The sequence below is a fragment of the Myotis daubentonii genome, chromosome 7, assembly GCF_963259705.1.
Source record: "Myotis daubentonii chromosome 7, mMyoDau2.1, whole genome shotgun sequence".
NCBI lineage: Eukaryota > Metazoa > Chordata > Mammalia > Chiroptera > Vespertilionidae > Myotis > Myotis daubentonii.
This window is the reverse complement of record NC_081846.1, coordinates 47,198,833-47,216,344: the sequence shown is the minus strand read 5'-3', so window position 1 is coordinate 47,216,344 and position 17,512 is coordinate 47,198,833. Positions and strand designations below refer to the sequence as shown.

The 17,512-nt window shown below is 38.1% G+C and overlaps 1 protein-coding gene across 5 annotated transcripts in view; it reads right to left on the bottom strand.

Annotated features, from left to right (window-relative positions):
* TLK1 (tousled like kinase 1) overlaps nt 1-17,512 on the bottom strand; it is a 165,366-nt gene that overhangs the window by 11,322 nt on the left and 136,532 nt on the right. For all 5 annotated transcript variants that reach the window (XM_059704130.1, XM_059704134.1, XM_059704132.1 and 2 more), the window contains 8 exons: nt 14,679-14,776; nt 10,494-10,575; nt 5,071-5,162; nt 4,899-4,988; nt 4,589-4,758; nt 4,207-4,342; nt 1,990-2,101; nt 290-397 (listed from right to left, as the gene is read on the bottom strand). In XM_059704130.1, coding sequence (XP_059560113.1) covers nt 290-397; nt 1,990-2,101; nt 4,207-4,342; nt 4,589-4,758; nt 4,899-4,988; nt 5,071-5,162; nt 10,494-10,575; nt 14,679-14,776 — 888 coding nt within the window. The remainder of the gene's footprint in view (nt 1-289; nt 398-1,989; nt 2,102-4,206; nt 4,343-4,588; nt 4,759-4,898; nt 4,989-5,070; nt 5,163-10,493; nt 10,576-14,678; nt 14,777-17,512) is intronic.

The window sequence follows — 17,512 nt, the reverse complement described above, 5'->3', positions numbered from 1 at the left end:
AAAGTCTTATTAATGACTTAAATAGTCAAATAACACATATTTAGTATGTTATATATAATATTTAATATACTCTTATAATAAGAGAAAAGTTGAGAAAGCATGTACATATATTTTATGTATTCATGACATACCTAACTTTTTCAAATTTTTTTTCAATATTTCTAGGCTATGTGAGTCACCTACAAATTTCCCATATTGTTCAAGGATCAACTCTATACCTCCTGGACAGATTTTCCTGTGGTGGTAATTACTTTGTTTTAAGCACAATTTATGACATGAAATTTATTACCTTGGCTTCAGTGCTTACAACTGGTTTTACAGGGAACTGAACTTCTGTGGCTTTTAATATTGTATTTTCTTGAAGAATGTCTTGTTGAGATTGATTGTGACCAAATGGCTAAAAATAAAACGTTGAGAAATTTATCTCACAAAAAATTTAAACAGATATTATCATTGAATACTCAAGATACAAATGATTTGTGTTCTAAAAAAGTCTTGCCCTCAGTTACATGGAAGTTGGGATGCATTTTCATAGCAACAAAGTTATAATTTGTACCTGCCGAGACAGCCCAATTAATCAATCCTCAAAATAGCTGAAACACTGTGAATAAGCAAAATAAAATAATGCTACTGCAACATAGGTAATTAAGATAAAATAACATAAGATATTTAAAAAACTTTACTTATTTTTTTAAATATATTTTATTGATTTTCTACAGAGAAGGGAGAAGGATAGAGAGTTAGAAACATCGACTAGCTGCTTCCTGCACGCCCCCCAGTGGGGATGTGCCCGCAACCAAGGTACATGCCTTTGACCGGAATCGAACCTGGGACCCTTGAGTTTGCAGGCCGACGCTCTATCCACTGAGCCAAACCGGTTTGGCATAAAACTTTATTCTTAATATTTACAAAATGAAATCTGATTAGAGAAAAGATGAAGTAGTGGAAATGCCTGTGGAAAGACCACTGAATAAAATACTTTGAGCATAGTACACTAACTTAAATGAAATAGCTCTGGGTTTGGTCCTCCTAATTTGCAGTCAATTTCCAGACAAGTTCATTAAACTCTCTTTCCATACTGATGAAGGGACTAGATGGGATGGGGATTAGATAATATCTATAATAGTTTGTAGTTCTGACTTCAAAATAAAGAGGGTTAGGAAATATTAAGACTTAAGTTTGGCGAAATTTCCCTGAGGAAACTATGTCAAGGCCAAACTGTGTGTGCATGCAGTGAGGGAGAGCGAATGGAGGATAATGAAGAGTTTTGGCTCCAGTATTCCTTAACAATGTTAGTAGCACTGTTAACATGTAGTTCTTTTCCTTCAGTTAAAAAAAAAAAGGTGTGTGTGCAAAATGCAGGCCAAGAAAATGGTTATGACGTTAAAATAATCCTGATCCAGAGAAATTTTAGAAGAAATAGAGAAGAGCCCTAGCTGGTTTTACTCAGTGGTTAGAGCAGGGGTCCTCAAACTACGGCCCGCGGGCCACATGCAAATACAAATATTGTATTTGTTCCCGTTTTGTTTTTTTACTTCAAAATAAGATATGTGCAGTGTGCATAGGAATTTGTTCATAGTTTTTTTTAAACTATAGTCCGGCCCTCCAACGGTCTGAGGGACAGTGAACTGGCCCCGTTTAAAAAGTTTGAGGACCCCTGGGTTAGAGTGTCAGCCTGTGGAACTAAGGATCTCACGTTTGATTCTGGTCAAGGACACATGCCTTGATTGCAGGTCGATCCCCGGCCCACATCAGGACATGTGCGGGAGGCAACCCATCGATGTTTCTTTCTCTTTTCCTCTTCCCTCCCTTCTATTCTCAATGGAAAAATATCCTCAGGTAAGGACTGAAAGAAATAGAGAAGAAGCCTGGTTTTCCTTGGAAGGACTTAAATTGACTTTTGACTTTAAGTTAATGAACTTTGTATTTTAAAGGGGAAAATTCTACTTATCTAAATAGTACAGCTGCATCTGGTATACTTTAACTTACCTTTCTGCCATAAAGACACTGAAAGAAAATGACTCCAACTGACCACACATCAACCTTGTTGGAAATTTTTGGTGGTTCTTTTCCAACTACAAAACACTCAGGAGGTAAATACCTATAGTTTTGTGGGGAGAAAAAGGGAAAGGATACTATTAACAATCTGTAATTTAAAATCTAAGTGTAAAATCTCAGAACTAATTTTATCCACATAAAACCTTAGGACCTTCATGAATGAAAATCACCAATCAAGTTTTTGAATCCTTATATCACTTGACCCTAGTGCCAAAACATACAACTTTGAGATAAAGTATGATACACACACATCCTAAAGTGTACAATAACATGTATTATCATTAGAAATTACAATGTTCTAGGCACTTTCCCTTCCCTCCTCCCCAGGCATGTTACCATTAGCTTTCACTCCCAAGCTCCAAACGACCTTCTTTTACCTCCAGAACTTGTGTGCTAAGCCCGTTTCTTCTAGGAACTACCTTTTCTACCTCTGTAATTTGGGTAAGTGTCTAATAATAGAATAAATCCTCTCCCACTGCCCCTCTTCACCAGCATTCAAACTGTAGGCAGTTCTCTTCCTAAAACACACATCTGATCAGGTGGCTCTTCTGTTTAAAGAACCTCAGCATTACTAACTGCCAAGGTATATACTACCTCATATCTCGTTTGTAACACAAGACCCATCGTAATCCAGCAGCAACTTAAACTTCCAACATCTGCACTCACTCTTCTTCTCCACCCCTCAAACTGGCTAGGGAAAGCCAATTAACTTAGCTGCCCACACTGCTTTTCTGTCACCTATGCTTTTGAATATGACAATCTTGAATACCTTCCCTAACCCTCCAATTCACGTGGAGAGCACCTTTTCTGCTTCCCTCTAGGTAGAGCTTTGCTTCTTCCCCATGTAGCCATCATGACTATATCTCTTTCCTGCACAGCCTCCTAAATACAAGCCTCCCTGTCTCGTGTCTACCTGATAGAGGTAAGTATTCTTGTCTGCCCTGCCCTCCATGAGTGAAGCCAGAGTGAGAGGGGAACAATATACTGGGTGTCTTTGCAGGAAAAAAAGGATCTATTATTTAGAACATGGTTTTCAAGTGTCTTCCATAGAAGTGTCTTCCATAGGGTTCGACCAAAAAGCCTTATTTTTATTGGTTTTATTTATTAGGACCCTAAGATTTTATTGTGAAAAAGCAAAGCCTTGCTGCTAAAAGAAAAAAAAGTCTAAAGATTACTAATTGAGGATACAACTATTTAGGGGGTTACTAGTTTGAATAATTTTCTTTAAGTATGAAAAAAATTCATGACATATCTAATTCATATTCCTAGAAAATGCCACAAGCAGAATTTAAAACTTTAAAATGGCTTTAAAAGAATCCATGAACACGACTAATCCCTGTTCATGGAAAGTGAAGTCCGTACAGAACTGTGCTGTCTTATGGGACTGGTCGTTATGTGCCCAAGCTATCTGTGAAGACTGTGTGTAGTCACCATCCTGTTCAAGAAAATTAAATACAGTTATCTTTCTTCCAATTAAAATGTCACTCCTTTTGCTCAACCACTTTATTCTGAAAACTAAGTTTGTTTTGAAATTTTATAATCTACGTTCTTCACTTTGGTGAACTGGACAGTAAGTTTGACAATTCACACTGAAGTAATTTTTATTAACACCTAGGTAACTGTGAAGGGAATGACATTCATTTAGACTGTGAATCTATGGTGCTATCTAGACTTATATCTATATGTAATGAAGTCAATAAAAGGTGTTTGTGAGAGTCAAGTCCAAAGGCCAAATACTTCTCCCATCCACAATCAACAAAGCATCCATCTCCAATAAAAACTTTAACTACAAAACTTCTACAGAGAGGGCTTTTTGCTTATTTCCTGTAACAGTCGAGATGTTATATTTATGTAAGTATTTTTTTCATGATAAATGTCACTCTAACATTATAGAAAAAACCCACACATTCTCCACATTAGGAGTTTCTGGGTAGGTTCTGAAGTCACCTGCTAATGCTAAGTCTTTCTCCCTCTAGTTTGCTGAGATGAGTCAAGACTGATGAACGTGGCCTCCCGCTCAACTCAGAGACTTTGCATCAGTGCCCTCAGCACAGTAATCTCAAAGGTACATGGAAAGAAAAACTAAACTCTCATAAAAAGTCTTGTGACTAGTCTAGACAATTTTGATGTTTTCAGTAATATATTTACCAGTAAGTGCCTGCCCCTTGGGAAGTTAGGTCCATTCCATCTACACCATAGCTATCGTCATCCATGATCTTGGACAGACCAAAATCAGTGATTTTGATTTCTCCACAAGCTGTTCCATCCACCAGAAGGATGTTTCCTAGGAGCAAAATAAAAATAGAAGGTTCTTTTAATGATACATAGATAAATAACATCTTTATGACTTACGCTAACTTTTGGGAAGTAAATATAATTTTAAAAAGTGACATGACAAAAAGACTTTAAATTCTACTACTCTATTGACATTTACAAACTAAACCAAAAAGCATGTTTTCAGGTAAATTAATAAATATGACATTATACTCCTTAGAGCTTAAAAATTTATTTAGACAATGTTATTAATTACCTGGCTTAAGATCATAATGTATAATAGGGGGTTTGATTTCATTGAGATATCTTAGTGCATTTACAATTTGCATTACAATAGACCTAGCTTCTTTCTCCGACATTAATTTATGTTGCTTCAGATAGAAATCCAAGTCATTGCCTTCGCAGTACTCTAACACTGTACAAAACCTAAAATGAAGATTAAAAAAATTAGATATAAAATATTATCCAATAATTCAGAACCACAGTGAAGAAATGAAGTCATTTATACCGCCACCACAGAACAGGGAAAGCAGAAAGCAAACAGATCTTTACTTATATTCACTTACGTGTCTGTATCCAAGGAGAAGTAATCATAGAGTTTAACTATTCTGGGATGATCCAGCTCTTTGTGTATTCTATACTCTCTGCAGGCATGTCTACAGGAAGAGAGAGTATTTTAATTCTCCATTACATTAAATATGTTTTCAATTGATAAAAAGAATGAAGTATTATATTTACTTATAGTAATTTTCCTTTTTCTCATCCCTCCAGCTTTTATTAAGCTGATGGATCTTCACAGCAGCGTATCTTTGTTCATAAAGGTCAAAAGCCTAGGATTCAAGTCACAAGAGTTAGGACCAAAGACCAACTGAATAGCTGAAGAGGTTAAAAAAAAAATTGGTGATGATTTTCACATAATATGGAATTAGAATATACACTACAATTCTTGTGTTGATCTTTGCTAAGATTATATACAGTTCAATGACACATGATCAGAAACAAGATACATATTCCATGGTGCTAAATCAGAGGAAAGTTTAAAGTTTTATAAATAAATCAAAATAAAACAACAAAGCTATTTTTTGTTTTTAATATGAACCTGTTCCTCTATCCTGGCAGCAAACAGCCAGGAAAACAGATGGCTCTAATGCTTTTTTTGTGGGTTGGATAAAGCAAACCTTTTTTCTCTAGCTTCTCCTAGCAACTCCCCACCTTTTCCCTCACTTGTTTGAAAATTAACAAGTTCCTAAACTTTAATTATGAAACTGTTCAAACAGACATTATCACACCTAACTTCATCTAATACCCAACTAGTCTTTAATTTTCCCTAGTTGTCTAAAAAAAAAAACACACACACACAAAAAAAACGGTTTTGATACTCGTTTGTTTAAATCATCAGCAGTCTATTTCTTTCTTTTTTTTTTTTTTAAATACATTTTATTGATTTTTCACAGAGAGGAAGGGAGAGAGATAGAGAGTTAGAAACATCGATGAGAGAGAAACATCGATCAGCCGCCTCCTGCACATCTCCCACTGGGGATGTGCCCGCAACCCAGGTACATGCCCTTGACCGGAATCGAACCTGGGACCCTTCAGTCCGCAGGCCGACGCTCTATCCACTGAGCCAAACCGGTTTTGGCATCAGTCTATTTCTTAAGTAACAAAATAAAAAGTGACCAGTATTGTTTAAGACTTCCGGTGACTTAAAAATTTTTTTAAACAACAAATGCCATTAAAAGAGAGACTTAATAATTTAGGTTTCACTGTGATTTCTTAAAGGTGTCCCTTTAAGAAAACACTTAGCTTACATATTTATTAAGAAGCAGGTCCTTGCCGAAACTGGTTTGGCTCAGTGGATAGAGCGTCGGCCTGCGGACTGAAAGGTCCCAGGTTCGATTCCGGTCAAGGGCATGTACCTGGGTTGTGGGCATATCCCCAGTGGGGGATGTGCAGGAGGCAGCTGATCGATGTTTCTCTCTCATCGATGTTTCTAACTCTCTATCTCTCTCCCTTCCTCTCTGTAAAAAAATCAATAAAATATTAAAAAAAAAAAAAAGAAGCAGGTCCTTAACTCACACTCTCCCCCTCAATTTAATCTAAAAATTAGCAGTAGTGGTAAACTACTTATCACAAAATTACAGAAGCATGAGAACAGAAATAATAAAGGATGGAATAATTAAGAATATTCATTTTAGAGTCAAGATAACCTTATTAGCTGCAGGACTTTGTGCTAATACCCTCTCTCAGCCTCATTTATAAAGTTTGGGTTGTTAAAAGGATAAAATGGGGTGAAGCATATAAAGTATTTATTTTTTAAATATATTTTATTGATTTTTTTACAGAGAGGAAGGGAGAAGGATAGAGAGTTAGAAACATCAATGAGAGAGAAACATCGATCAGCTGCCTCCTGCACACCCGCTATTGGGGATGTGCCCGCAACCCAGGCACATGCCCTTGACCGGAATCGAACCTGGGACCCTTCAGTCCGAAGGCCGATGTTCTATCCACTGAGCCAAACCAGTTAGGGCCATATAAAGTATTTAGAAAAGTATGATTCATAGTAAATATCCAATAAATATTAGCTAATTATATTAATTAAAAGTTGGGTTTAGGTGTGCCCTCCCTTTGGGGAGCATGCCTGTGTCTTTCCCTTCCTCCTCTTCCTCCACAGGAATGCAACTCAAACTCTACGGGACCCCACGGGACTTGCACCCAGGGAGCAATGGGCAGTGGCCAACCCCCCTGAAGCTGTCCCCAAGGCCCCCTTTTCTCTGACTTCTTAGTGAGCCAAAGCAGCCCAGCCTAGGCTCATTTACCCTCTTAGTCTCTTGCCTGTTGCTTCTTCTATCCTAGGCCCTTCCTTGTTTCACCGTTTCCAGCTTTAATAAACTTCTTCTAAATCAGTGATTCTCAACCTTGGCTGCACATTAGAATCACCTGGGAATGTTTTTAAAATCCTGATTTCTGGGCCTCATCCTCCGGACATTCTGTTTCTTTGTTATGGGGTGGGGCCACAACATTAGTAACAAAGAAACAGAATTTCCGGAGGATGAGGCCCAGAAATCAGGATTTTAAAAACATTCCCAGGTGATTCTAATGTGCAGCCAAGGTTGAGAACTGTTCTAAATGCACTGTTCTAAATGTTTAAAAGTTGGATTTAAAGAAATAGAAAAGAATTTTCAAAGATTCATGTGAGAGAAAGCAGAGTGGCATAAAGGATAAAATTCAGAGGCAATCATAATAAATGAAAATAGATGAAAGTAAAATGAAGTACACTACTGATAAAAGTTAGTGCCAGTGTATGCTGATTATAACAGTTATATATGACACATCTTTCTCCCAAGATTAGATGAGTAACGTACCTTCTCATAATAGAGTTATCACTAAGCAACTAACTCGATCTTCCCCACCGTGGTACAGATAAGCCTATAAAATTTGGTTTACAATCTGTTGCTTTGTTTCTCAATGGACCTGGCAACCACGAAAGGGCTTTGCAGAGGTTGGAGTGAGTGCTTAGTATTTAGGTCAGTATGAAGGTTCAAGTCGTTAGGCTCCCATCTGCATTTTCTAATTTCTAAAAGAAAATCCCCTTTGGCCCTAAAAACAGTGGCAGAGGGTGCTGTGATTAGTAAGCTGAAAAGCTGGGCAAGTTTTAGGCTGAGGTAGTAGTGTTATGTAATTGTACACTTTTCTTGATTTTTAGATCCAAGGTGAGCTATTATGATTTTTTCCACCATGAGGCCCATGTAAGCCTACTTCAATCATTATAGTGCACGAGGATGAACTATTGTTAGAATCAAAGATATAGGAATTATAAGCAAGCTCATAGATCACTCCTGATAGGGGAGGCCCATGATACTTATTACTTGTCCAATTTAACAACAACAACAAAAAAATAGTTACTGGTTGAGCTAAGACTAGAATTGAAGTTCTCAGAATTCAAATTCCAAATTTTCCCGGAGTCAGAACAATACAGAATGTTTTTAGTAAGCCACGAAGGCACAGTCCTTGTCTCACTACACAGAGAGGATTTCTAATAATGATGATCTTACATTTATTAAGCACCAATGTTCTATGTAATTTACCTGTGATAGCTCAATCAATCACGACCCTACGATATAGGCACTGTTATCATTCCCAGATGAAGACAGTGAGACAGAGGATGATTCAGTAATAAGCCCAAGATTATACTGTTATTTAATAGCAGTCAGAATTAGGATGCAAACCCAGTCAGTCTGGCTTCAGAATCCGAGCTCTTAACCACTAACTATACTGATGTATAATGAAGCACCAAGTACCACAAGGAGCTTATAAAAGGCAGATAAACAAGGAGCACTTCTAAAGGAACTGAAGTTTCAGGTGAGAGCATGACTTCATCCTAACTAAGAGCAAATGGGAAGCCACGGGGGCTTATGAGAGAGAGAAAATTGTACTGTATTTTATAAAAAGGCTACCCTAGCTGCGGCTTACATAAGTACAACGGAGAAACTTAATGCCCTTGGGGAGCAACGCAAACAAGACACAATGTGGCCTTGAGCTAAGAGAAAGGTCAGGGCCATTGCTGGATTTAGGAGAGTGTGATGACATTAGTAACAGTGGGCACCCAGGGACTGGTTACATGCTGGGGAAGGGAAGGGAAAGGCAGAGTGAAGGATGGCTTTTATGTTTTTAACTTGAGGGACTAGGCAGTTGAATAGCAATGCTATGTACTAAAGTAGGAAGCAGTGTTAGAAGAAGGGGTTTTGAAGAAGAGAAAAATAACTTCTAATTAAGAAGTGAGTCTGCACACACATAGACACACAGATCTAAGGGTGAAATCAAATAGATAAGTCAGTGAATGGCAGGGATATATCTGAAGAGGAGAATACAGAATAAGAGACTTAGGAGCTACAATATTTAAAGCAGAAAGATACAACATAAAGTGGAAAAAAGTGAGGTAAAAAACATTGAAAAACAAAAAAAACAGGACATAATGAGTAAAAATTTGTACATTTACACATATGCATTTAAAAAACATGGGCAAAATAGGTGGAAATTTCTGTAAATTCAGGACATGTAAGATTTCTGAGACACATGTTTAAATATAAGGGTACAATCTGTCCATGAAGGTACTATATCATATGACTGCCTGCCTATTTTGATTCTAATGGCTATTATTTGTATTGAACTGGCTAATGGTAACTAGGTAGCAAATACCTGATAGACTGTGCAGGTGCAAACATAGTCTTTAGACCCTTAACACACTGCAGACAGACCGTGTTTTCGTATTATACAGTTTTACAAAGTATCATACTTTAAAAAGATATTAGCTTATAAAAACATGTAATAAATAACTTCAAAATGCAATGGGTATTTAATTTTAAGGCTTGCTTTTAACATTTATGTAAAACATTTTTTGTACTTGTTCAATAGAAACTTATCTGGCCACTGGGTAAAGCTAGCAATAAAACTACTGGTCCACATTAAGATACAACATAAGCCACCAGATTTTTGTAATGAGAGTTACTACATAAAATTTGCCCCCTGCCCCCCAATTATAAAATTAATAAAAGACAAGTATTTCTTAACCACATACAGGTATCCCCCACTTTTTAAGAGTTCACATTAGGTCACTTTTCTTTTACAAAAGGCCTACATTTATTTGTACCCTTTTTGGCTAACTGCAATAAATACAAAGAGGGTTTTTGCTTTTATGAGAAAAAGCAAGAAGTAAAAATAGCTTTCAGTGCTCATTTCACAGGGTTAGAGGCAGTGCACACCCTGTGCAGCCAGAGTGGCAGCCCGAGGTCCTCCCCCTAGAACCACACTCAGCATCTCAGAATCAAGCCGGCATAGCTTTGACCTGTGTTTGTGAGCTTTACCTGGATTTACTTTAGCATTAATTAGCAAGATGTGTCCTAAGCTTTCAGAAAAGCCTAAGAAAGCTCGTAAGGGTGTTGCACTTATCATAAAACTGGACATAATTACATGTATTTGGTAGGATTTGGTGGGTTCTTTAGGGGGTCTGGGAATGCTTGAAAAAATTTCCAAATGGTAACTGCTTCTGTGCTTTATGCTCTTTTGACTTCTGAAAGGTTTCATAGGAACACTCTACTTGTGGATAGTAAGGGAAACTTGTACTCTTATATTAGTGTGAAGAACAGAAAAAAAAATTACATTACCTTATACACTTCACTAAAGCCACCTCTACCAAGCAGATGAAGTAATAAATATCTTTCATTTAACGTTGGGTGATCTTTGAACCTTAAGGGTGGAGGAAAAAAAACAGTTAACATGAAATCGCATACAAAAAGGTTCCGTCCACAATAAAGTTCCACGCTCTTATTCTACCTCTAGCTATTTCTTTCTCACTCAACTGCTAATTCCAAATTCTGTTCCATGCTTTTTTATCTGCATGACTATCACCCACCTTAACACTTGGTGTTTATTTATAAAGCTTAACATTCAGAGCGGAATATTCAGGTTCAATGACCAATTATAGCACTGTGATAAAGAGCTACCAACTATTGTGTTATCAAGAGCTTTATGAAATCCCCTATCTAACTCAGCAGGAATTACTTCCCTCAGAAAAAATACTTTTATATTTTTTGTTATGGTTAATCAAGACTTTATAGTATTGACATGCAATTAAAAATAATTATACTTTTACACTGGCTTTCGCCCCGTAAATTTTACTGTTTTTAGACTTCTATAAGTAAAATTTTATTTCCCAATTAAAAAAACAATTTGTTTAAAAACTTTGAAAAAATCATTCACAGACAATACTGCTATTACATATGTACAAACAAGTTCGAACACAGTTTTCAGGACAGCCAATTTTTAATTAGTCTTGTTCTGTTTAATTAGAATTTTCATCTGGTACAATTTAACTTATTCCATAACTATAATATTTCATTCACCTTACACACTGGAATGATTGTGTATTTGTGAGTTACACATACACTAATAATCACAGATAGACCTTTTTAATTTTAAGCAAGATATTTATATTTCACAGCAGAAATGGTCACTTCCAATTCTGATACTCTCGTTAGGCCATGAGGTTTTAAATTACGTGACAAGTTTTGGTATAAAAGACATGCTTTTCTCCTTGACATGATTAAATCCAAGGAATGCTTGGCATAATTTCCGTCTTCTTGCTTAATTTCTATCTTCTTCATAAAGCTCCCACCAGTCCATTGTATGTTTCTCTCCATTCTGATAACCAGGGGTTAAGGACAGAGACTTATTCTCAAGTTCTGCATAATAATGCCGGATATGTGGTTTACTGAAATCCCTTTAGTTGAAATAATTTCTCTTTCCCTACTAATATTAATTTTGGGATTCAATCAACAAATATTTATTGCATGCCTACCATGTGCTGGAAAAAGGTGCAAAAATAAAACTAAGTTCCTCCTCTCATATAGGTTATATTCTAATAGGAGACACATAATAACTGAAATATAAACTTAAAATTCCAGATAGTGATAAATGTTACTAAAAAAACAAAACAAAGAGAGGCCCTGTCTATGAGACCCATCTCAAAATAAAGAACTTACATAGACAAAAAAACAAAAAAAAACAACCCCCCAAAAACAAAAACAAAGAGAGAAACCAAGATGGCGGCATAGGTAAACACCGGAAATTGCTGCCTCGCACAACCACTTCAAAAATACAACTAAAAGACAAAACGGACATCATCCAGAACCATAGGAAAGCTGGCTGAGTGGAAATTCTACAACTAGAAGGAAAGAGAAAAGCACACTGAGACTCAGAGGAGGTGCGGAAGTAAAGTGCAGAGGTATGGAGGCGCACGTGGAAAGGGCTGGAAACTGAGGACAAGGTTGTCTTTTTCAATCGGGAGGGAGACAAAAGCTCTTGACTGCTCTGAACTCCAGTTCCGGGCAAGTCTCTGGGGACCCAGACTCATACGGGGAGAAACTGGACTGCCTGGCATCGGTCGGAACTCGAGGGTGGCTTTCTCTCAGAGGTGCTTGCAGCGATTACCCAGGACACTGAGACATGGGACCTCTTAGGGTAGGACTGAGGATCAGCCATAGCTGTTTGCTCTGCCCTGTTGATTCCCTGAGACCCTGCCCCACCCAAGCTGTGCACAGAGGCTTTTGCATATGAAAGGCCTGGCCCTTTGCAATCTGAAAATTACCTAACAAACTGCAGCTGGGTCAGAGAGACCCAGAACTTCCAAAAGAAGGCCCAAGGCCCCACAGCAGCTTGCACTACTTCATAGCTGGGCCTCATTTGGGCACCTCCAAACCCCAAACAAAGAAGAGGAATCCCCAGATCTCTCCATAGCTCCTGCTAGGTAGCCTCAGCCCGAGGTAAATTAGCACCTCCTTAGAGATCCAAGAGCCAGTGTACCCAGTGGTCAGAGTGGGACCATCCAGATTACAACTCCTCAGATCCATAAGGGACACACTCAGGGGGCAGACTCAGTGAGCACCAAAGCCCCACTGAAGCAAGTCTTGCCCCATAAGGGTGTCTCCAGCACAGGTCGTCTCCCACTGCAGACACAGCTGATTCTCACAACCAACTGGCCTGGAGGTCAATTCCTCCCAGTGATACTTACAACAATCAAGGCTTAACTACAACAGGACTGTGCACACAGCCCACAAAGGGGTGCACCAAGAGTGTCCACCTCAGGTAATTGGGGAGGCTGAGCCACTGGGCTCTATAGGACACCTAGCACAGAAAGCCACTCTATCAACACAGGGAAGCATTAAAAATGAGGAGACAAAGAAACAAGTCACAAATGACAGAAATGGAGGAAAACAAACTACTGGATATAGAGTTCAAAGCCACACTTATAAGGTTTTTCAAAAGTTTTCTAGAAACCGCCAATAAATTTAGTGAGACCCTCGAGGATATGAAAAAGGACTGCCTAGAAATTAAGCACACACTGACTGAAATAAAGAATATCATACAGATTCCAACAGCAGACTAGAGGATCCCAAGAATCAAGTCAAAGATTTGAAATACGAAGAAGCAAAAAAAACACCCAAGGGAAAAACAAACAAACAAAAAGAATCCAAAAATATGAAGATAGTGTAAGGAGCCTCTGGGACAGCTTCAAGCGTACCAACATCCGAATTATGGGGGTGCCAGAAGAGAGAGAGCAAGATATTGAAAACCTATTTGAAGAAATAATGACAGAAATCTTCCCCCACCTGGTGAAAGAAATAGACTTACAAGTCCAGAAAGTGCAGAGAACCCCAAACAAAAGGAATCCAAAGAGGACCACACCAAGACACATCATAATTAAAATGCCAAGAGCAAAAGACAAAGAGAGAATTTTAAAAGCAGCAAGAGAAAAACAGTCATTACCTACAATGGAGTACCCATACGACTGTCAGCTGATTTCTCAACAGAAACTTTGCAGGCCAGAAGGGAGTGGCAAGAAATATTCAAAGTGATGAATAGCAAGAACCTACAACCAAGATTACTTTACCCAGCAAAGCTATCATTCAGAACTGAAGGTCAGATAAAGAGCTTCACAGATAAGAAAAAGCTAAAGGAGTTTACCACCACCAAACCAGGATTATATGAAATGCTGAAAGGTATCCTTTAAGAAGAGGAAGAAGGAGAAAAAGGTAAAGATACAAATTATGAACAACAAATACACATCTATCAACAAGTGAATCTAAAAATCAAGTGAATAAATAATCTGATGAACAGAATAAACTGGTGAATATAATAGAATCAGGGGCTAAGAAAGGGACTGGACTGACTATTCTTGGGGGGGAAAGGGGTGTGGGGGTGTGGGAAGGGACTGGAAAGAAACCGTACACCTATGGATGAGGACAGTGGGGGCGGGGGGTAAGGGCAGAGGGTGGGGTGGGAACCGGGTGGAGGGGAGATACGAGGGGAAAAAAGAGGAACAACTGTAATAATCTGAATAAAGATTTAATTAAAAAACAAAACAAAACAAAAAAACAAAACAAAGCAAGGTAAAGATAGCAGGAAGGGAAAGGGAATGGCTAAGGACTGCTATTTTAGATAGGGCTGCCTAGGAATGGCCTCCAATGACCATTTGGAGTGAAATCAAAAGGAAGCCACTCAGATATTTAGAAGAGGAACATTTCAGGTGAGAAGGTGGCCAGCACAAAAGCCTTGAGATAGGGATGGGGGCTGGCATGGCTGCAACTTGTACATAAGGGGAGGATGATAGAGATATGTTGGTGAGGTGTCCACGGACCAGTTTACTGTAAGACTTGCTCAGCCATGGGAAGGCCTGTGGATCTTTTTTGTAAGTATGATCAGAAGCCCCCAGCAAGGAAATATTGTGTTTATGCTCCACACAGAAGAGAGACACTTTTATCATGTAAAACTGAAGTATAATAATGACTTACTGTGAATTATCTTCATTATTTATCCTTTTGAGCTCTCGAATGTGCAGATTTCTTACTCTTTCCAAACGTTCAAGTTCTGCCTGAATTTCTGCCTCTTCCTGAAAATGAAGAGAGGGTACTATAACAAGCTCAATTTATTTGCTATATAAAAAAAGATATTTTTACCCATGCGTCAATTTTTTTCAGTGACAGGAAGAACAGTTATTATAAAGTACCACTGAGTTAAAAGACCAAAGTGCTCTTTTCAATCCCTGAAAGATGGAAAAAGATCAGGAAAAAGCCTATTTCAAGAAACCATCCTCCACATAAAAATCTATACCTAATGAGATGCTGAGTTTTATTCTGTACAACAAGAAATCTATTTTTATAATGTCTAAATTGAAAATGGCTGCATGGTAGTCTCAAACTGACTTATAACAAAATGAACTGAAAGCTTCATTTCTGGTACATCCAAATTTTAATTTAAGAGGGAATAATTTACTAGCATAAAACAAATGAAGATATCCTATTTAATAAAAGGGTAATATGCAAATTGATCCTAACAACGGTTGCTATAACACACACTTACCACCAGGGGGCAGACACAAGCAAGTGCAGCGGCGGTGGAAGGAGCCTCTCCCGCCTCCTCAGCAGCACTAAGGATGTCCGACTGCAGCTTAGGCCAATGGGGAGTGGGCCTAAGCTGGCAGGTGGACATCCCCCGTGGGGTACCGGACTGCGAGAGGGAGCAAGCCAGGCTGAGGGACCACCCCGAGTGCACGAATTTTCACGCACCGGACCTCTAGTTTTACAATAATTACAAGAGGAAGAAAGGAAAAAGACAGAACCACTGATTATTTCTAAAGCTTACAACATTTGGAGCACACACACACAATCTGACCACTCCCTATGGATAAATCCCACGGAAATCTTAAATAGACTCTAAAACAAACATTTTATGAATAGCTGATCCTTAGTTATCATCAGAGCAGATTTAGGCAAATCCTAAAAAAATTTATGTTGCCCTAACCAGTTTGGCTCAGTGGATAGAGCGTCGGCCTGCAAACTGAAGGGTCCCAGGTTCGATTCTGGTCAAGGGCATATATCTTGGTTGCGGGCACATCCCCAGTGGGGGGTGTGCAGAAGGCAACTGATCGATGTTTCTTTCTCATCGATGCTTCTAACTATCCCTTTCCCTTCCTCTCTGTAAAAAATCAATAAAATATATTAAAAAAAATTTATGTTAACATTCTATAAAAAATTTTGATATTTTCATGTCTCAAAATATATAATTTTTTAGAACATTAAAAATAACTAGAGCCGAACCGATTTGGCTCAGTGGATAGAGCGTCGGCCTGCGGACTGAAGGGTCCCAGGTTCTATTCCGGTCAAGGGCATGTACCTTGGTTGCGGGCACATCCCCAGTAGGGGGTGTGCAGGAGGCAGCTTATCGATCTCTCTCATCGATGTTTCTAACTCTCTATCCCTCTCTCTTCTTCTCTATAAAAAATTAATAAAATATTAAAAAATAACTAGATATGAAAACAAGTCAACATAATCACCCATTACTTACACACCTCTGATTCATCAATATATACCTGATATATAAACTTGAATATTATTTAAAGAATAAATAAGAATATACCAAATTCTAGTAGAGAGTTCTAAAAATGCCCAATTTTATAATATTTTTGAATATTTGTTTTGTAAATAAAGAAATACAGATTACCTTGGCCTAAACAAATACAGATTACCTTACCTACTATTAACATAAATCTATACCACATGGAGTAGAGGTTATTTCTGAATACTGTACTTCAATATTTCATCTTTTATTAACTCCTCCTCTTTTAATGATTTATCGTCTAATATTTAAAAAAATCCTTTATCTCAGAAAATAATTCTGAAATTTACTTTGAAAATATAAGTATCATTTCATTCCAAAGCAAATAATTAGCAATAGCCTATTTCTAAGGCTTACACTAAAGGGAATGTTCTAAGTATTATAAAAAACTAAACCTAGATATGTTTGTATTCCACTTGACCCTTAAAGTTACTTTAGTTATTCTGAAGTGATACTCAATTACTACTTGTTATAGATATTTAATGTAGATTAAATAGAAGTTTCAAAATAAACTTAAATGAAGATACACAGTTCTAGCATTTGGGGGAGATTTTTAGATATCTACACTAATAAAAGAGAAACATGCAAATTGAGGTCGCTCCACTATGCCCACCAGCCAATCAGAGCGACTATGCAAATTAACCCAACAAAGATGGCAGTTAATTTGCATATGCAGGCGCAGAGCGAAGACTGAAGACTGAAGAGGATTGGCTTAGCTGTGGCCGGAGGGGAGAGGAGAAGCCAAGCCAAGCCTCGCCACGGCCAGATCAAAGGCCTGGGTCGCGGGTGCTGGAGGAAAACCGGTGCCAGCAGCCAGGGGAAGGAAGGCCTATTGTGCGAATCTTTGTGCAGCGGGCCTCTAGTGAATATATATAAAAGGCTAATATGCACAGTGTCCCCTCTAGAGTTTGACCAGGAGTGAGATTACTTGCTATGACATGTGCTGACCACCAGGGGTGGCACGGAAAGAAGGAAGGCCCGGGCCAGCAGCTGGAGGGCCCCGATCGGCACTGATTGCCAGCCAGGGTTAGGGACCCTACCTGTGCATGGATTTCATGCACTGGGCCTCTAGTACTAAATATTTAACTGAAATTTTCTCATTAAATGTAGCTTCAGTCACACATAGTTCTAATTTTACTGAAAAAAGAAAAAGGTAATATCCCAGGAGATTAAACTAAAGATTAATTATAAAAACAGGAAATATACTAAAAAGCTTTTTGAAACAAATAAA